Raw genomic sequence first — 21,145 nt, 5'->3', positions numbered from 1 at the left:
TAGATAGACCTTGTGTAATTTATTATGAAATATAGTAAATGCAGACTAATTACACTGAATTCGGCAACAGTAGGTCTGCTGAAATAGGTCTGTGCTTAAACTAAATTAAAATCACTGCCACTCAGTGGTTGAAGCTGGAAGTGTGAAATGTCCACAGAGTGGTGGCAGAAGACAGTATTTCAATTTTGGTTGAAAATGATGTAAAGTCAGCAGGAATGCATATTTTATTATCTCTACCCCCTAACCCAAATCCCAACCCTAAACCTAACCATCGGTGGAGTAAAATTTTATTTTTTTTAAGCACTCACTATGGATTATGTAAACACAATTGCTTCCTGGTTTCCAGAATCCGCATCTTGGAGGTTCAGTAGTGCCAGAGGGGAAATGTGTTCGTAAATTGACGTAAAATTGTCTAATGGGATTGATTTATAGGTACATGTGCTTCCGTAAGCAACATGTTGATTTCCTGTGTGATAGATAATTTATACAATAAACAGATGAATTAACTATGGGCCATTTTTTTCCCCCACATTAAAAATATCCAGGACATTTTTGTCACATTCTGTGCCCTTGATCATTTCTGCCCCTGGCCAGTGTTGATCGATAGCATGTCACAGATTCTGTCACTAGAGCTTATTGAAACCCAGAACATTTCATTTAGATGTGCTGTTTTGATTCTTTACTCTCAGAGTACCAAATGCTCTTGAATATTCAGCTTGTACGTCTCATTTTCTGCTCAGTGCTGTGCTATTATTCCCCAAGCTGATGATGTCAGTATTTAGTTTTTATATCAGGAAAAGAAATAGAGCTTATAGGGAAAAAAATCTGTTGAGCTAGTGACTGTTTTGTTGTGTGACGTGTTTATTTGTGGTTGAATGACGAGTGCTCTCTAACGATTGAGAAAGTGAGAGTAAATGATGTAAGGGTTACTGACTCAGAGAGCGACAGTGAGAGTAAAAAAACTGAGGAACAGAGAGAGATCAAGATAGAAGTGTGAATAAATGATGGGATGTGAATGAGATGTGAATGAAAGCTTGTGAGAGACAACCAGGCGTGAAGGCATAGAGCGGTTTTATGATTGATTTAATTATTTAAGAATTTACAAGTTTAATGGAGCTTAACATTTATTTAGCTTTTTATCATGGATCTTTTTAACCCTCTCTCTCTTTCTTTTACTGTCTCATTCTCTGTATCCTTTCTTATTCTTTCAAGCCCAATGGTGGGCATGTAATGCGTAGAGTTCATTAGTTATGGCTTGCTCGTGGCCATGAGCATGTGGTATTGATGTGAAGTGTGTGTGTGTGTGTGTGTGTGTGTGTGTGTGTGTGTGTGTGTGTGTGTGTGTGTGTGTGTGTTTGTGTAATAGTGATCGAAGTGGGGCAACATCTCAGTACGTGAGGTGCCTGACCAAATGAAACACAGCTTGTGGCCACAGACTTGCCTTCACACATAGTTGCATTATTCTGAGCAAGTTTAGGTCTTCGGTGGTAGACTATGGTTGTTTGCTGTCCAAGCAGCTAGAAAGAGCACAACTGAATGGAGCAAATGCATGTTTTTAATTTTGCATCTTAAAAAGCCCAATGCTGATGGTTCAAATACTGATTAGCAACTAACAGCAGTGCAGTATAATAGCAATAGTAATGCAAGAACATGTTCTGTGTGAATACGTGGACACACTGAGCAGTGGGAGTAACTAATTGAGAGTGACACTACTAACTTACATTTTTCAGTAGCATGACATTAGCTCAGTTCTTTTCACAACAGTGTAGCTTTTCAGGAACAATCTACATTTCCCAACGAGTACCGGTGTAATGTCACAAAACGCTGCAATTGTCCCATTTTATTGTGAATGGAACCAAGGGAGAATCAAACTAACTCACCTCTCGCTTTCTCACATGTAGAGCTGGGAAATCCAATCTTTTGGACGTATAAATTGACTGGTTAAAATAAATGATTGCTTATATTTAGCATTGGGAACTCCAATTCATTTTATAGTAAGTCGGTTTATGTAAATAAACGAGTTCACATAAATTATTTACAAATTCTCTTGAGCCAGAAACCACTTCTTTTCTCATGCAAAATATTTAGTTAAATGCTGCTGTTTCTTACTGTTTATTAGTTATTGCTGCAGAATTGTGGGCAGCCTCTGGAGTCAATGGATAATGTACTTTGTCTGTTTTCAAATGATGAAGTGAGTTTTGAGTAAACATTGTTAATTTAATAAGTATTCTTTTGATGTAACTATTTTGGAAATGCCTCATTTGCCATAATGAAATTGCATTCTGTATATCAACATTATATACTGTAAGCCAATGGCCACCTTGATCCCTTTATATCAGTATGGGTTTGGCCATCAGAAAACCTATATTCGTTGACCACTAGAATAAATTAACAGTGAAGATTTTGGTCATATAATGCAGCCATACTTTTGGTATCTGATTGTTCTCTCTCTCTCTCTCTCTCTCTCTCTCTCTCTCTCTCTCTCTCTCTCTCTCTCTCTTTTAGGTGGAGTTGAATTGGGAATTAATGCAAAAGGAGAGAGACTGAAACACTGGTTTGAGTGTCTAAAACACAAAGGAAAGAAAGTAGAATATTGGCACACACTAACACAACAAGGAGCCCCTAGCAGTGACTAATGCACATGCACACACTCAGACCAGCATGCATGTGCACATGTTTCATTCCCTTCTGATAAGTAATACAAAAAGTAATGGAGTAATAATGATAAAGAGATGCAATAATGCTTAATCTGGGAGCGATGGTTACATTTTACTAAATTAAAGAGTGAGATAAAGCATAATAACCTATTGTACAGATAAATGTCAGACCTTTACACAGTCTTTTTTGCTGAGCAAGAAGAGGCAAGTGTGATCACAAGCCCGGATTGTGACGCACAACTGTGTGTTGTCACATGCATTGACCCCTTTTTCTGGCCTACACGTAATTTATTTGAAATTGTATTGTGTTGTGACTATGCCACAGGAGCCCATGCCATATTATAGTGTTATTAATTGTTTATTACATGTTAGTAAACATGTAATAGCATCCTGGTGTTTGTTACAGTTGGTGGTGCCGTAATTTTGCACATTGTCAAAGCACAACATATCCAGCTGACTGTAAATGTCTCTGTGTGCCTACTGTATGTATTATGTGGCTCATTTTGTATGAAAGTTTACAGTCTCTTCCAGCCCGACAAAAACATGGAGCACGTGAAAAGCACAAGAGACAGTTTGCAAAGAGAAATGGACAAAAATTTGAAGAAAGTAACTGTTTATGGATTTAAAGATTCACTCAAGAACTTATCTCCACCTGGAGACTACCATCTGTCACTCCATGCGGGATTATATTGACAGTCATCTCAAAAATCTGCACAACTCTTTCTGGAAATTTATTGCAAATGTGTGTGTGTGTGTGTGCGCGCGCCTGTATTTGTGTGTGTGTGTGTATTTGTGTGTGAATGTATCGGCCTGTTTTTATCTGTCTATATTTGTGTCTCTGTTGAATGTTTTGTACAGTCTCGTACAAAAAAGAAGCTCTGATGCACGTTGACTGACTTTCTCACGTTCTCTCTCACACCCTCTACTGGTTTAAAGGTCTAACTGCAAGCACCGTAGGTGCCATACGCAAAGGACAGTGCGAATCACTACCAATACGGGGGTTGAATCATCAACAACAGTCTTTAGCAGGCCTCATGCACAGATGCAGTCCCCTTAGGGGGTTAAATTAGCAATCAAACAAAGCCTCTGATGGACAAACATCCTATCACAGGACATTGTAGGTTCACATGAGCATGCAAGAGCCCGGAGGCACAAAAATGGGTTGCAGAGCAATTAAAGGACACACTTTGTTGTCCTGACAATGTGTTGTCATCAGCTGTGGTGATACTTTGTAAACAATTATGCACATTTCTTTATTTTAAACACTCTTAAAGGTGACTTGTGTAATTTCAACATCACTAGCATCACAGAACGGAACAGAGCTCAACAGTCTGGTTCCAGAAGTATAATTCACATTTGTTTTCTCCATAGATTTATTGATTTGTAACGATAATTTATAAACCTTTAAAGACAAACCAACCATGAGCCCTGAGGTTGTCATTAAATGTTTTTATTAAAGCCATCAGTCCACCTTATTCAACTTTATTTATTTAAAATGGTGTGCAATTCCTGGTTAAGGTCTACACAGCCTGTGAATCCTGAGCAGAAAGCTCAACCAATCAGATAAAAAAGCTCTCCAGGGACTGCCCGTTTTTATGATGCACTGTGAAAGATGCAATCGAAAACTTGTAATTTTGTGTTTCACCTTGGAGCTGGTTGGTTTGGTTTATGTCATAGAAAACTTTTATATAGGATGGAAAACATTAATGGGGAAAACACTTCCTGAACCAAGATGACTGAAAATGTTGACGAGCACTGTTGCATTCTATTTGAAAAATAATTGTTTTCAAACATGTTTCCCAAACACCATTGGTCGAAACTTCTTCCATTGGTTGGAATAACAGGTAGTCATGCCCCAAACGTGAGTTTTCACGTTCATTAAATATTTGCAAAAAATTTGACAACATTCCTTCCATGGCTGCATTTGTGGCTCACTGAGTTCAACTTTGTCTTTTTAAAGGGATATTTCACACAATATTTAAATTTTATTTTAAATATTTTAAATTAGAGTAAACAATGACAGAACTTTTTTGGGTGAGCTACCCGTTTTAATTTGAGTTATTAAATAAAATATATGCTAAGCAGCTGCATACCAACTGAATGTCACATGCTTTGATGGACCGCTGATCTGCAGTGCTTATGTTTGCTCTAATTTCCATCATCAGGGCCCATCTAAGGGTTTTTGATTTTGCTCAGTGAACTGGGACAATCCAGGCTACCTTTGATGAAACAGCATGGCATTTAGATAATGGACTGGCACCACCTGCCAGCCAAGATGGGACTTCAGGGATGGCGTTAATGGAGAGGTCAAATTGAAGGAGGATTATTCAAGTTTCGCTCGTGTGTCCTTAGTTGACTGTCTGTGTAGAACATGTAATATGACTGCCATCATGTGTCAGTCTATGTAATTGCGTCTCAAAAATAAAACTGTGCAAAAGTGGCGGGTGGGGGGGGGGGTGTTGCAAACAAGAGCAATGTCAAATGATTTTGTGCATTTGAGTCATATATGACCAACTGTAATATTGCAAATAATCTTTCATTCATGGAATTACTTTTATTTTTGTGTTGTAACTAATGGAAAATGTTCTGAAGAGAATTAACTATATTAAATAACGAATGCATGATACAACACTTGTTTAAGGACAAGTATATCTTTAATGGTTACCAAGATTATGCATGCATTCTAATTTATGTTACAGAAATGCATTCATTGAGTTTGCTTGTGATAAAGTTTGATTGGATCTATCTTTTTGTGGATTTGATCGATACTGTGATGTCTGTGATCACTTTTTCCTCTTTCTCTATCTTTCTTATAACGGATTAACAATCCTTCCAATGAAAAGCGGGGCATCAATCTCATCACTCCAGACTATCAGAATGAAGGGCTGCAGAGCTGAGAACGATGGAAAGGAGCGAGAGAAAGAAATGCTGGTGGCTGCGGCTGCTTCAACTCCTTTTTCTGTGAGCGACAAAAAGGCACGATGGCGAGCGTCTGAGATGAACGAATCGGATTCCCCCGGAAACATAGCACACAAATTAGGACTTTCAAAGAGATCTGACAAACCTAAGTGAAGAAGAGATGAGAATAATGAAATATCGCACTTACAGTTCACCCAAAAATTAATATTCTGGAATTATTTACTCAATAATTGAAGTCTTCAAGAGAGATATGATAGCTTTGTGTAATGAACAGACCAAAATGTAAGTTTTTATTAACTGACAATCCTCCCCTCTACAGAAGCTCTTTCCTCCAATCTTGCAACAAAGTCAGTAGCGGAACTAGAGTTGTAGGCTGCGTATACATTAATACAGATACATTTGAAAACGGTGTTCTCGTTTCAAAATGCTCTTCGTCCACACTAGCGTTTTCAAGCATTTTCGAAAAGTTGCTCGTCCACACTGAAATGTATGAAAACGCGTGAAAAAAATCATGTTACAGCGCATGCGGAAAATCCCTGTTGCATGTATGGTCTGAAGCACAATTGTCCTTGTTTTCCGTCGCCGGACACCAATTCCAAGTAAACTTCCGTTTGCCTTTGAAGGAACGCAATGTGATGGTTGTACAAAGTAACATTTATTTTTTAACAATGCTATCAAAGTGAGTATCAAGTACAACGGCGTCGCTATAACACGGGCCGCCATCTTGATTGTTTTGGTTGGATAGATCACAAGACTGCGTCCCATGACAACAAATACATAATTTTCAAATGTATTCGTTTTCACAGTCTACACTACAATGCGAAAATGGTGTTTTCAAATGTATCCACTTTGGAGTGTGTTTTCTAAAAGCTCAGTTTTTGCAGACAAAAACGCAATCTCAGTGTGGACGGAAGGCCAAAACGGAGAGAAAAAGATGCGTTTCCAACACGAAAACATATTAGTTTAGCCAAGGCTACTTCAGGGGGTCCGTAGACCATGACAGAAATGCACTTGAAAAATAAAAATTATTTTGGTGCCCATCAATATTATAAATTGAAAGTATCATATTTAAGCTCATAAATATTATGTTAACTAATAGCAAAGAAAAGTTTTGGAATTGGCCTAATCAAGACCAAATTACATTTGTGTGACATGATACCCTTTAGGGCTAGGCGATGTGACGATGTAATCGGATCCGCTACTATCGGAATGTCTTACAAAGATCCCAGTGGAGATTGCGAACAGATGATCGTCAATATGGCAAAATGGCAAAACCATGGATCTGGGAAGACTCCAAATATATTAAACGGTGACCAGGGTGTGAAACTAGCACCTGCCATCACAAAATACCATGAGGTGGGTATATATGATTTTTTTATCACTTTGTTATTTTATTGCTTTTTTCATTTAGATTTAAGTGCAATTTGAATTTAGAAATGTCTTTTGTTTTTCATGTTTCAATAAACAAATAACATTTTTAAAGCAAAATCAATAAAGCAAACAATTCACCTGATTTGCTGTTTGTTCAGAGGCATGCAGCAAGAGCCTGTCATGTGGAACAAGCGCATGTTAAGAGTTTTCAAAAACAAACTGTCGAAATATTCTCCCCTTCTTCTGTATGTTCTTATTCTTCTGTATCTCACAACCAGTGTTAATATTCTCTCTCCCTCATCCTTGATTTGAAAAATGCGCCCATTGTGCCATCGAATGTCAAAATAAATGCTTCTTTCAACAAGAGGTGAAATGAGATGTCAATCAGTATCAAACTGCCAGTAGCGAATAAAATGTTGGGGTGGCACCAGGGTGCCACCCCGGACACCCCTCTGGCTCCGCCTCTGATCAAAGTTTCCTTAGGTGCCATTTTAAAAAAATAGATGCATGCATGAATGAGATGTGCAGCTGATGGTAAGATTTTCAGTGAATAATATCTTAAATTGTGGTCGGTTTGTCACACAAAGCATTCATAGAACTTCAGAAGACTTGGAATATAATACATAAAAGACTTATAGACTAATTTAATGGTGGTTTTATGCTTTTTAAAGCTTGATAAGAGCATGTAACTATAAACAATTACAAAATCTCTCTTTTTGTATTCCATAGAAGAAAAATAAGGCATATGGGTTTGGAACAACATAAGGGTGAGTAAATGATGACAGAATTTACATTTCTGTGTGAACTGTTTCTTTAATTGTCACATCTTTGCTCTATACAGTATTTTGGGTTTATTAAAGAGACACACTTACCAAGTTTTCTTAGTAACTTCTCAAGTGGTGTGGTCACTGCCAGTTTAATTTTAGGAAGTGTGACCTCAGCAGTTTGGGCTGCGATTTTGCTCATCTCAGAAACCATTTCTATAATATTAGCGGCGGTCATATTTTTCTCCACCAATGAAAAGGATTCTTCTGACATTGTGCGTGGGATCAAAATGTACAGGCTATTCTTGCCTGTGAGAGGAAATTTTCCAACCTGGAGTTAGAGAAAGAGTTTTGGAGAATATGCTTGCACACACTTATGCATTATTTGTGGCCCCGTTTACACCTGGCATTAAAATGTGTCTCCGATCACAGGCCATTTATGATCAGATTTCATCAAGGAGAGAGTCTCTGATTGCAGCACTACATACTGTACAGTACAATTCTGGATGTTAATAAAGTATGTAAAATATACAAAAAAGCACAAAAATGAACTGCACTCATACACAGTCTTATATCGAATATGCAAAAAAAAAAAACAACTAAAAAAACATTCCAAACCTTTTCTTTATTTCTTGAAGCATAAAATGAAATGTTTGGCAGAATGTTAGCCTCAGTCAACATTCAATTTCTTTGTTTGTTTCTTTTCTGAATTATGGTTGGCCCAATATTTAATTTTGTGTTTCATAAAAGAAGGAATGCTTTATGAGTTTGAAACAACTTCATGGTGAGTAAACAATGACAAAATGTTCATTTTGGGGTGACCTATGCCCTTAAATTTTTGTCTCACCGCAGTGTGGATGCTTTGACTAACTGAACTTGGGATGTTAAACTTCTGATGATTGTTCTTTTTTGAAACCACACCAAACCTGCAAAAGTTTAAAACCATAGTTTTAGAAGAATGAATGCATGTTAGGTAAGAAGTCGGTAATTTGTTGTCCGGGACGACGTTAGCATTTAGACCATAAATACGATGTGGTCACATGCATTTCTGACCATATACCAAAGTCTTTTGAGTGATCGATCATAAAACATTTTGGACACCGTTTACACCTGTATTTAGCTCTGTCTTGTGATTGGATCACCTGAGATGGATGTTAATACCAGGTGTAAACAGGGCCTGTGACACTTACCTCTGCCTTTAATTTTTTGTTATAGCTCATTACAAGCTTGTACTTGGGGCTGTAGAGAGTTTCCACATTTACGACCTCACCTGACAACTTGGTGAACGCTTCCCGTTTATTAGTGGGATCAAAGAACATTTTCCATTTGCCTGTAATGACCAAACACGGATACAGTGTCATGCCTTGACAGGTATTAGAAAGCTAAACAGATCTGATGTTGGATATATTGACACTTACCATTAAAGTAGACTGCATTTATAAGAACAAACATGGTAGAGGGATCAACTTCGTCAACTAACTCAGTAATTTTATGATTTGTCTTGTCTGCCACCCAGTTGTTGATGAGATTCACATTAAGATTGCTGTCATTGGTCAGCTTCTGTGGCTTTGCATCATAGAACTCCAAAGACTGGTTGATGAAAGCCTCTGCCATCCTTTGCTCTATGGGGGGAACAGAATAAGTGAGTAGAATGTTCATTCAGAATGAAAAATAATGCTGTTCCTTATGACAGTCCAGGGCATGATTCATATTTTATGTTGTGTCATTTTTTTATAAAATATTTCGCACTGAATTCACACGTTTAATCGACAGCACTTGTATGAATGTTAAAAAAAACATGATGGGATTTTCAAGATTCATGTGATCGGTGATAGTGGGAGGATACTGTCACACTATACATGGCAAGTTGTCACAATGGGAATGTGACTGGGCGGAAGGCTGGGCCGGATCGTGATTTTACACACCCGGCCCCTTATCAGGCTAATCAAGCCTCCAAGAGGGATAAAGGCCAACTGCGGACAGTGGTGCGATAGAGATATAACTTTTACGGGCAGCTGTCTATCCTATGTGTGTGTTTGTGTCTTTTGGTTTTAGTTCTTTATTAAAAAATATTATTTATATTGTCAAGCTGGTTCTCGCCTCCTTTCCATGGTTCCATTTACAGGGACTTTACTCAAAACCAGTCCCATAATTTTCATGCAAACACTGGGGGTTGACAGGGGAACAGCAGTCTATTAAAGGCATTTCAGAAAAATGTAAAAAGTTAAACATTTAAAAAGCAAAATCCATGAAGCAACAAAACATTTAAAAGGTAACGTACAATAATGTCAAAACAGTGGTTTGGCCAACAAATATTTTAATTAATAATTTAAAAAACATAATTTTTCATTAAATTACTGTCTTTAAACTTCTTGGTAAAAATCTGCCATCGTTATTGACCATTGCCTTAAAAGGGGTCATATCATAAGGGATAAAGTTTCGTTGATTTTTTGACATATAAGATCATTAAAAACACTGTAGGTTTCAGAACTGAAAACTTCGTCTCCAATCTGTAAAAAAACAGTATTTATTTTTCCACTTTGCAAAAATGACTTGTTTTGAAATTGGCTACATTGTGATGCCACAATGCAGTGTCATTTGAATATATCTGTCTCCACAATATATGTAATTTTCACAGTGAATTGATAAAGAGAGCAGCTGATGTGCTCAAACACTGAAAGTGTTCCTGTAGATTGCTTTTAAAAAACAACAAGATGAAGATGTCGAGTAAGGTCCCAAGATGATGTTGTGTTCCTGGTCGCGGAACAACCTCATTTGCTGCATATCCTTTTGAAGGATCCCTATATAATGAATGAGAGGCTTAAATGTATTTAAACAACGTTTCTGAGTCAATGTATGTACCTTTGTTCGGCACATTTCTGTATTGATTCTTTTGATAACCAATATGATTCAGGTTTTGCAAAGAAACTTACATTGAAAGATGGAGCTGTGCCAACTATATTGGACATGACAGTGATGCTGGGTGTGACACATTTAATACTAATATTCCATCTGTTTGAGTTTGTTTGATATGTAAGTTATTCTATAGTTAACCAGTTTTATTGCAAAATAAACCATGATCAGGACTCCAACTGGAATTTTTTAAATCGCTTGCATGATTGCATGCTTTCATTCTTGGAAAATTGTTCCACATGTGTTATAGTGGGGGGTGTTTGCTCTGATGTTGGCCAATCATAACACAGATTTTTCAGCTAATTATCCACCTTGAATGTGGACCACTTCTGGTATCAGCCACTTCCAGCTATTTTAGCGATACAAAAATACTACATTATGCTACTTTATATTACAGGCTGCCAATATATGTCATCATATTATTATCATTAATTATGATTTTCATAAACTCATTGGTTTTGAACTTATATAGTTTTATCACACTGTTGCACAGGCAGAATGAATGAATTCAGGTGCAGACAGGACAGTCCTCTGCACCGTCTGAAATAGATTTACATAACCAGCAGAGAGCAGAAAGCCGCTGGGCAAATGCTGCTTAAACTTTATTTGCAACAAATCTGCATTTTGTTTCATCTTGTCAAAGCAATAAAATCATTTTAATCTCCGTACTTGTCAGAGAGCATTCTCTCTTTCTTTGTAGTGTATAGTAAACAGTGTAGCATCTGGACCAATCAGACACACAATTATTATTTAATGAATAAGCCAACAGATGTCTCAAGACTGTAACAAGCAAAGGTCCAAGTAGGGCCAAGCCGACTCAGTTATGTCTGCTCCCCCACTGATCATTATCAAGCCTTTACACTGTCTTTAAAAGGTCCAGCAACTAGTGGACATCAGTGACATTCCAAGCGGGGGAGGTTAGCTGCATACCAGAGCAATCTTCCCCCATCAGAAATGGAGGCAAAGCCCAGAACAACAGACTTTTCTTCATAATTTATAGAAAAACTGTCTATAAATTCACATGTATATCCCCAGGACATTGTATATATGATATTTACTGTATTGTAAAGTGTTTTTGATCTGTATACTGTTTTATGCATCCCTTATGACAGAACTACCAGAAAATGAGTCAGCTTCCAAACAAAGGAACATTTGGAAATTGCACCTTTCTCATTGGTCAAGCCAGACTCTAGAGGAGGGACCTCCAGCAGAAGTTAAAAGACACGTCCCGACCTCTTACTCATTCTCTTTCCCCTGGCTCTCTTCCCTCTGCTGCTGTTTGTGTGGGACCGGGACCATTCTATCCGAGGTCGCAGGCCGGCAAGCCTCAACACCTCAAGCCATGTGTAACTACCGTGACCATAGAGTCAATGAACACCACAGTTCAGCATAATTTCTTAATTCAACACAGAAGAAATTGATTGCAACTTGAACACCATCGACTCGAGGAACCATCAAGACGTTCTCCTGTGACTGCATCCAGGCTCTCTCAACAGCCCAGGCAATTGCAAGTATCATACCAGTAACTAACTGAACTTAGTTTTAGTAAAAGAGGTTAACCCCTTTGTAACAAAAGGTGCTTTTAAATTAAGAAACGGATGGTCCTCTCTGATGGTCAAAAATTACTCTTTTCATAACTGCATTTCCCCTATTCTCTTTCGGTTTCATTTTATTTCCACTTTTCCCTTTCTCATGTATGAGTGATTTCGTGTGTATGTTTTTGTTTCGATAGACTTTTGTGATTCTAAAAGAATTAGCTTAAAAGTTATACCTATATGTGTAATATTATTGTCAATACTCCATGAGAATAATATTACTCCAATAAGAGAATTAATCATAGTTCTCTTATTAAAGCTGATATGAGACGTTGTATTACGATTTTAATGGTGGAGAATTTTATTCAGACAAATAATCTAGTTATTTGTCATTTATATAAATTATTCCGGTTGTCGGTTCCTTACATAGTAATGTAGAAATAGGACCGTTTATTTAATTCCTAGCTCACACATACCGTATCCCTTACAAAAATGGTAATGTACACGACACTTTAACCTGTGCAGAGTACATTTATAATACAAAATTCGCTACATATATTGATGTGAGAATCTGGGCACTTTAACTAATTACTGTTCATTTCTGCATTTTGAAACATGCTGACGTTCATATGCATCGATGAAACTGTTTTCATTAGTGTTGACCCAGATCACAAATCACTGGTGTTGGTTGCTACGGTGACTAAAGAGACTCTTCCAGGGCAACTAACTGCACATGCGCAACCTGCTGACGCCATATTGTCAACACAGTACAGCTAAGCTAATAGCATAACACAGCACCACTAAACTAACCAGTTACCAAACTTTCATTGAAACCCCTAAATACGCTACAGACAGACACGCAGATCTCACATTCAGCATGGCTTATGAAGCATCGCCTTTGGAAATAAACAAATAATGGCACAGTTGAAGCATATGCAGGTACATATAAATGGAGGTTTACATGGAAACAAGAATCACTGCATCGTCACTATTTCGGTAAAGTAAGAAGCAGGTTTTATTACCATCTCTTCAATACAACACACAGCAACTCTGAAGTCAATGATTTACTTACTCGTTTACTATAAATGCTGAAGTTAGAAAATAATTCAATGTTAGGCCATCATTCTGCTGTACATCCTGTGGTTGTGTGATAGTTTTTAAACTTATATAACTAAATTCTTGTATTATTAACTTTCTATTTATTTACATTGTGGTAAATAACTCCATGTTGCAAAATAAGGTGGATACAGTGCTGAAGTCTTAAAGGGAACATAGCACCAATAAATAAATAGCATTTCAGATAGAGGGCCAGAGACAGGGTGGAAAAAGTAAAAACTAAACTTTCACTGTTTTTTGTGCAAAAACTTTACTAGCATTATAAGTGAAACTCAAGGAAAATAATACAGTAAAAAATGCATCAGTTTACCACTTTGATGTATGCTACTTTGGTTTAATTATATTTGCTTAATTACGCTGGAGCTATAACAAAAATATTATTATATACTTTGGTGGAATTCTAAAAAAAGTATTTTGGACTTTTGACTCCAAATCTTATTGTTACTGATTTATTGCCAACTTATTCTGTCTACTGTATAGTCAAAGGTTTGCTTCTGTGAGAGTGGTTGTGACAGTGGTGTATATCCATTGACATGGTTTGATTCAATGTTTACCTGGAGAATAAAAGATGGTTGAAGCCATCCCCAGAGTGTGTTTCATTTCTTCTTTCAGTTTCTTCATTTCGGAATGCACGCAGGAGAATCCGTTGGGAAGACTGAGAGCATCTTGCAACTGTGTTCTTGTCTCACCACGAGCACCTTGAAGAGAGGAAAGAGGGTGAGGCAGAGAGGGAAGGAAGATGCTCAACAAATCCATCAGCAGGTCAATATGAACAATGTGTAGCTGCCCTCTGCTGTTTTGATGACGTTCCTTCCATCAACTTTCTTACCCAATAGCAAGTTAGAGAGAGCTGCAGCAATGCTGATCGGGGAGAAGATCAAGTTCGTTAAAGGCTTTGAACCTTTAAGATGGGAGTACACCGAAGTGGAGAATTCTGTAAGTGATTCCTTCAGAGTTGACTTCCATGATCTGTTGTCTGGATCCTCACAAGTCTCCCAGGGGTGGTTGTAGTTATGGCAGCGGGGTAGAGGAGGGGCTAGAGGAGTGGGAAAATGTTACCTCAATGTGAAAAATATGCAATTTCATTCCATGAAGAATACGCTCTCCATTACTGCATACTTTGGAAATCTATGACGTTATAAACCTGAAAACCTGAGTTTTCAAATGAAAATGCTTAGTGCGAATGTGGCCTGAGATCCTACTGGATAAACTAAAATTCTGGTTTCAGATCTTAATAAAATCTTAGAGTATGATCTTGATTCTTAGAGGTAATCTGAATTACCAGTAATTCAGGTTAAAAATAGAGAAATATGACCATCTCCAAGAGTCTAGCAGTCTCTAGGAGAAGTTTCTTAAATGTTTTGGGCTACCTTTCACTTCCAGCTCCACCAAAATTGCCTTAGATATTTTCCTTATGATACATTGGTACATCCCAGCATCTTCCTCTGTGACATGATTTATTTTAATTGACCAGTCCTGTTCTTCGGGATTAATTTCCCAGAACACCCTTTCAGCAGACTTATTTTTCTCTTCTTGGTAGTTTCTTTCTTTCTTGGGGTCGAGTAGCACCTCGTTCCCTTTTATGTCTCGTTTCCAGACAACAGGAGCTGTTTCAGCTAACCCAGAAAAGGAAAATTCAGGAACCTGGCATGGAAGCGTCACATCATCCCCAGCTGTTGATTTGATGATCAGCCACTCCTGAACAAGTGGGGGTTCTAAGAAAAATAAAGATAGGTGAGGAAACAAGAGTTTACAGAGCACAACAGTTCCAGAAGTAATAATCACACTAATTTTTTTTCATAGAGTAATTTGTTTAAAATAATCAAATATAAACCTTCAAGACAGACTTACCATAAACTCGAAATTGTAAATAGCAATGGTACATCCTATCCTACACGTTCATCAGATTTTAGATTGTTTTTCCCAGATAAGAATTGCAGTACATAAATCATAATCCTAAAGAGAGCTCCACCAATCAAATAATGGAAATAATGGACTATTGCAATGGAATTTGGCCTCACTCTCTCAAATTACTTTTTTGGTAGTTTGGTCTCAGTTCAGGGATTTTGAAAAAATCTTAAACCAAGTTTATACCAGTAAGTTGGCTTCTTCAAGCCAACACAAATGTTACGATTTATACAAATATATTACACAAAATCATCCCAGAGCTTTAAAGCTACATCCACCACACATAGTACAGAGCTTTAGACGGTTCTGGAATAGTGTGCTATGTCATTTCTAACTGATCAGACTTAAAGGAGCTGTAAGTGATTTTAGCCGTTCTGGAACTTCCAAACAAGTCTTTGATTTAGCTACTCCCCCTCTTTTCATAACCCAAGGTCTCCCTGAGCATTTCACCAAACCTGTGCATGTCACAGGAGCAGGACACCATACAAGCATATTTAGGTTGCCCTGTGAAAACGTACAATGATTGACAGGCAGATAGACTTCTGATTGGCAAAACAAATGCCAAATTGGCCCACAGACATAGCGGACAATCACACAGGAAGAATTCCATAGATTTAGATTGATGGAATGTTCAAATCGGCTAATGGAATGCTTTTTAATTCAAATTCCAACTTTAAAAAAATCAAATGTAATCTGCTTTAAAAAGACTTTGATCTGCTTTAAGTTAAACTGTCACTCACATGTGATATGTTTAGCCAATCGGCTTACATGGTGCAAGCAGACAGGTAATTTCACATGTAATCTTGCACAGTTAGGTCTGCTTTTGGCCATGGTACATAGAAGCACATCTTAATGTATATATGTCTGTGTAAGGCACATGTGCTTGTGCTTTAGTCAAATATGGACTGGCACACATCGATACCTTAGGTCATTTGTTTAAATAAATCCACACATAGCTAAGGTAAGTCACTTGTTAAATAAGTTCTAGGCCTTCCTGGTCCATATTTCCAAGCTGGCCAATGCACAAATAGCTAGCATACGCTAGGGTTCTATTTTGTGTAATGCATTTGTGCAACTTCCCTGCTTTGTTGGGGAATTGTATATATGTCTAATTGTGAAGCAGCATGTTCTAAATGCTCGATGCATTGTGTCTTGGATTTTGTCTCATTTTCAGAGGCCTTTCTAGGTATAAGAAGTACAAGCAGCCATTTAGGGCCTCCAAGCCACTAGGGGCCCCGCAAAACAAAGTCTGTTTTTGTTTTTTTTTTAAATGGAGTTGTATATATGTCAAGTAAGGCAGCTTTTATGTGTCAATTTGAAAGTTAAAGGCAGAGGAGAGAGTTGGGAAAGAGAGGAGAGAGTTGTAGCTAAATGTGACAGCCAAGGTGTTTTGTCATCATAAAGCACAAATGCCTTGTCTTATGCATTCTCGATAAGCTGATTCTGCACCATTCACAAATTTTGTTGAGCGTGCGAGGCAAAGTCTAGTGATTTTTGCTGTCAGGACTTCATTCAAGTGAGATGGTTTACTTGAATTAATCAAGAGAAATAAAATGGTTGGATTTAAAATGGGTTGAACCATTGACAATTGCTGACTGGTTACTTTTAGGGCAATTCCAGCATTACTAACGTGGTATTTGCAGAGAAACGTAACTTCACATATACTCATTGCCAGTATATCGAACCATTTGTATGTATAATCATAAATCCCTGCAGATACTTGAGAAAATGTTCCGTCTTGACATTTTTTTTTTTTTTTTTCATGTTTAGATCAGAAAAATTTACTGGGGGCTGTGGGTGACTGATTAGTTAAATAGTTCTGTTTGTGACAGAACTTGTCCCTCTCTCTATATACACACACACACACACACACACACACACACACACACACACACACACACACACTGGCTGCCAAAAGTTTGGAATAGTATACATATTTGATGTTTTAGAAGGAAATTGGAACATTAATTCACCAAAGTGGCATTCAACTGATCACAAAGTATAGTCAGGACATTACTGATGTACAAAACAGCACTATCACAATTCGAAAAAATAAATTTTTCATCAAATCTAGACAGGCCCCATTTCCAGCAGCCATCACTCCAACACCTTATCCTTGAGTAATCGTGCTAAATTGCTAATTTGGTACTAGAAAATCACTTGCCATTATATCAAACACAGTTGAAAGATATTTGGTTCGTTAAATGAAGCTTCACATTGTCTTTGTTTGTTTTTGAGTTGCCACAGCATGCAATAGACTGGCATGTCTTAAGGTCAATATTAGGTAAAAAATTGCAAAAAAGGAACCGCTTTCTCTAGAAACTTGTCTGTCAATCATTGTTTTGAGGTATGAAAGCTATACAATGCTTGAAATTGCCAAAAAAACTGAAGATTTCATACAAAGGTGCACACTACAGTCTTCAAAGGCAAAGGACAACTGGCTCTAACAAGGACAGAAAGAGATGTGGAAGGCCCAGATGTACAACTAAACAAGAGTATAAGTACATCAGAGTCTCTAGTTTGAGAAATAGACACCTCACATGTCCTCAGCTGAACGCTTCATTGAATTCTACCCACTCAACACCAGTTTCATGTACAACACTAAAGAGAAGACTCAGGAGAGCAGACCATATGGGAAGAATAGAGGCCACTTTTAAAACAGAAAAACAAAAAGAAAAGGTTAGAGTGGGCAAAGAAACACAGACATTGGACAACAGATAATTGGAAAAGAGTGTTATGGATCTTAACCCTATTGAGCTTTTGTGGGATCAGCAAGACTGTAAGGTGCGTGAGAAGTGCCCAACAAGACAGCCACATCTATGGCAAGTGCAACAGGAATTGTGGGGTGAAATGTCACCTGAGTATCTGGACAAACTGACAGCTGGAGTGCCAAGGATCTGCCAAGCTGTCATTGCTGCACATGGAGGATTTTTTGACGAGAACTCTTTGAAGTAGTTTAAGGCACTTTTTTTCACATTGTAATGGTCATTTTCACATTACTAATGTCCTGATTATACATTGTGATCAGTTGAATCAGTTATATATATTGCTATGGAGAAAATGAAGCGGGAAAATATTTCTGAAACCAAGGCAGCTGAAAAAGTTACACTCTGTTACACTCTATTGGTGCTTTTATGGTCCAGATTATGAGTTTAGAAGGCATCAATGAGCTGACATATGACACTGCACTGTCTGGCTCCCCTCATTGAAAAGAAGTCTTACCTTTCACACTTATTCTGAACGTTCTTCCCAACCTTACATGACCCTCTCCTTTCCATCCTTCCTGCACACACTTGTACTCGCCTCCATCACTGGCCTTTACATTTGTGAGGTGCAAGATCTTTCCCTCCTTCCCAATCATGTCCTGTGACAGAATCTGGATGGAATTAAAGCTCCAGGTAAATGTATGGTCAACCAGTGCAGAGACATTGTCAGGGAGACAATGAAGGGAAATGTTGGAGTTCAGTGGAATAGTCACATCACATGAAGACAGGGAAAGCTAAAAAAAAAAAATAAAGAAAAGGGAGATTGTAGTTCCAAATCAAACCATTGACTTAAAGAGGTAGTTCACCCAAAAATAAAAATTCTGTCATTACTTCATGTTGTTCCAAACGTGTATGGCTTTCTTTCTTCCATGTAACACAAAGAGAGGTAGAATGTTAGTCTCAGTCTCAATTCACTTTTATTAGATATTTTTTCCATAGAATGAAAGTGAAAGGTGACTGAGACTTCTGTTCTTCCAAATAGCTCCTTTTAAGTTCCACAGATTAAAAAATGTTTTGTGATTGTAGCAATATGTATTATTATGGCGATGTGTTGGTCCTGTCACATACATGAGGGTGAGTAATTAATAACAGGATGTTCACATTTATATGGATACTATCCTTTTAAATCAGGCCCAATACACAATTGATGAGTAAAATGAAGTATACACTGTATATACTTTTTTGTCTGAGCTATCCTATCATATAGGCAAACAATAAAGACAACTGTCTTCATTTGATCAGTTATTTACATACCTCTAACAAGAGCAGGAGAAAGGCACGATACATGGTGATGAAAGTAGCCTTAAAAAAGAGAAGACTGCAATAATTCTATGAAACAAGAAGGTTATAAACATTAATTTTCCCCATATCTATGTCTTCAACACACATTAACTATACATCATGGAAATGCATCCCAGAATACCCTTAAAGAACTGTCTTGTCCTACACAGATTACACGACCAAGCAGTTTCACAACCAACATGGCCTATACAAAAAATGTGGACAAGTTGTATTATATAAAGCAACATTCTTTTAATTGAAAGGAGACTTACAGTTGTAACTGCTCCTGGTAAAACCTTTCAAGCTGCTGAAATGTTATCTTTGTCCCTTTCTATCAGTTTTGTAAGGTTTTCTTGCTATGGCTACTGCTCTTTGGTAAATCATTACACAGATGTTTCCTAACATGTTGATTCTTTATTTACATAGATCCTGGATAGAAATCCAACTGATTTACTGAAAATCACATGTCCAAAGTCTTTTTAAGCAAGTGCAGCTGGCAACTAATACAGAATAACAAACATAGTCATTAAAATGTGCTGAAAACATGTAATGCTGTAAGTGGGACAAGTGGTTGTCAGCCACAACAGTATTGTAAGTTTAAATAGCCTATGCATGAAAGCAAGACTGTTGTTCATTGCATTCAGCTCATATTGTATTTATTTATTTTTTTCTATGATTGTGTAAATACATTTAGATATATCATCACATATCATTTACTTCAGATAAAAGTGTCTGCCAAATGCATGTTAAATATAAAGCAACTTACAGTGCATTCAAGGTATACATTTTTATGAGTTTGTGTTCCCTGGGAATCTAACCCAAGATCTTGGTGTTGCTAGAGCTATACTCTTCCAACTGAGCTTCAGGAACCTGTTTTTGTTTCATTTCTTTTTTAGCTGGGCCTGACTATAAGTTTAATGAGTTAAATTGCTAATTCATACAAAAGCTTCAAGCAATTATGAAAAAAAATTAATTATCACAGGCTGCTTTTATGTCTTTCCATCTGTGCTTGAAGTGTTTTCTGGTAAACCACTTAGCAATAAATATAGCTGTTCAAAAATCACTTTCTCACATTGTAGTGGAATGTAGAAGTTTATTTTTCTAATTACATTTCACAAATGAAATCACTCTAATATTCTAATATTTAGTTGTAATAATACAAAGTCTCTGATAGAAAGAGACTAAGAGTAACAAAAACCAAACAGTAATTCACAAAGCAAAGCTTTGATGGTGAAAAATGGACAATGTTGCCCGGACTTTTTTTTAGAACTAAAAGGGCATGTTTATCCTGACCAAAGCAGCCAGAAGTTTTGGTCTATCTCCAGGGTGGGGGAGTGAGCAGTATTATCAGACTCTGACGCAGAAAGAAAACTAGAAGATTATTGTGATATCTGTTTCTTATCCAGTACTCAAGCTGCTGTAAGTTTGTTACAGCATTATAAAGCTGTTGGCATCTCTCACATCTGAAAAAAAAGTTATTCTGATATAGCAAAAGTGGCAATGGCCTGGGAAAGACATACTATATATATAGTACGTCTTTCATAGGCATTCGCACTGGCAGCCAAAAGTTTGGAATAATGAACAGATTTAGCTCTTATGGAAAGAAATTGCTACTATTTTTCACCAAAGTGGCATTCAACTGATCACAATGTGTAGTAAGGACAATAGTAACGTGAAAAATTACCATTACAATTTGAAATAAATGTTCTGAACTTGTTAAACTACTTCAAAGATTTCTCATCAAATAATTCTCCATGTGCAGCAACGACAGTCTGTTCAGTTTGTCCAGATTCTCAGGTGACATTTCACCTTACGCTCCTATAGCACTTGACATATATATATATATATATATTATTTATTTGATAGGGACAAGTGGGAACAATCAACATGCACCACACTACAACATTTATAGCCAA

The 21,145-nt window shown here is 37.3% G+C and overlaps 1 protein-coding gene and 1 pseudogene across 2 annotated transcripts; one reads left to right on the top strand and one right to left on the bottom strand.

The window, feature by feature from the left end:
* Positions 1–5,093, top strand: part of LOC127630950 (double C2-like domain-containing protein beta) — a 67,381-nt pseudogene extending 62,288 nt beyond the window's left edge.
* Positions 5,094–5,289: 196 nt separating this feature from the next.
* On the bottom strand, positions 5,290–19,608 carry LOC127630949 (plasma protease C1 inhibitor-like). Of its 2 annotated transcripts, none has more exons than XM_052108850.1 (10): positions 19,502–19,608; positions 19,203–19,277; positions 18,406–18,682; positions 14,646–14,990; positions 14,105–14,311; positions 13,830–13,973; positions 9,130–9,333; positions 8,902–9,041; positions 7,820–8,042; positions 5,290–5,721 (listed from the first exon to the last, which is right to left on the bottom strand). In XM_052108850.1, the coding sequence occupies exons 2-10, from the start codon at positions 19,233–19,235 to the stop codon at positions 5,468–5,470; spliced, it is 1,827 nt and encodes a 608-aa protein (XP_051964810.1). In that variant the 5' UTR covers positions 19,236–19,277; positions 19,502–19,608; the 3' UTR covers positions 5,290–5,467. The 2 variants fall into 2 exon arrangements, with proteins under 2 accessions (XP_051964810.1, XP_051964812.1); XM_052108852.1 differs by having other exon boundaries at positions 19,203–19,250; positions 19,502–19,606.
* Between the last annotated feature and the right edge of the window lie 1,537 nt (positions 19,609–21,145).

Source organism: Xyrauchen texanus, chromosome 37 (assembly GCF_025860055.1).
Source record: "Xyrauchen texanus isolate HMW12.3.18 chromosome 37, RBS_HiC_50CHRs, whole genome shotgun sequence".
Lineage (NCBI taxonomy): Eukaryota > Metazoa > Chordata > Actinopteri > Cypriniformes > Catostomidae > Xyrauchen > Xyrauchen texanus.
The sequence above is the reverse complement of the archived record's forward strand: the minus strand, read 5'-3'. Positions and strand labels throughout refer to the sequence as shown.

Coding starts and splice junctions, on each gene's coding strand:
- LOC127630949 (XM_052108850.1), bottom strand. CDS start 19,235: ATGTATCGTGCCTTTCTCCTGCTCTTGTTAGAG. Junction 13,974..14,104: donor TCTCTCTAACTTGCTATTGG/GTAAGAAAGTTG, acceptor CCTCTCTTCAAG/GTGCTCGTGGTGAGACAAGA. Junction 8,043..8,901: donor ACAAAAAATTAAAGGCAGAG/GTAAGTGTCACA, acceptor CTCTAACTCCAG/GTTGGAAAATTTCCTCTCAC.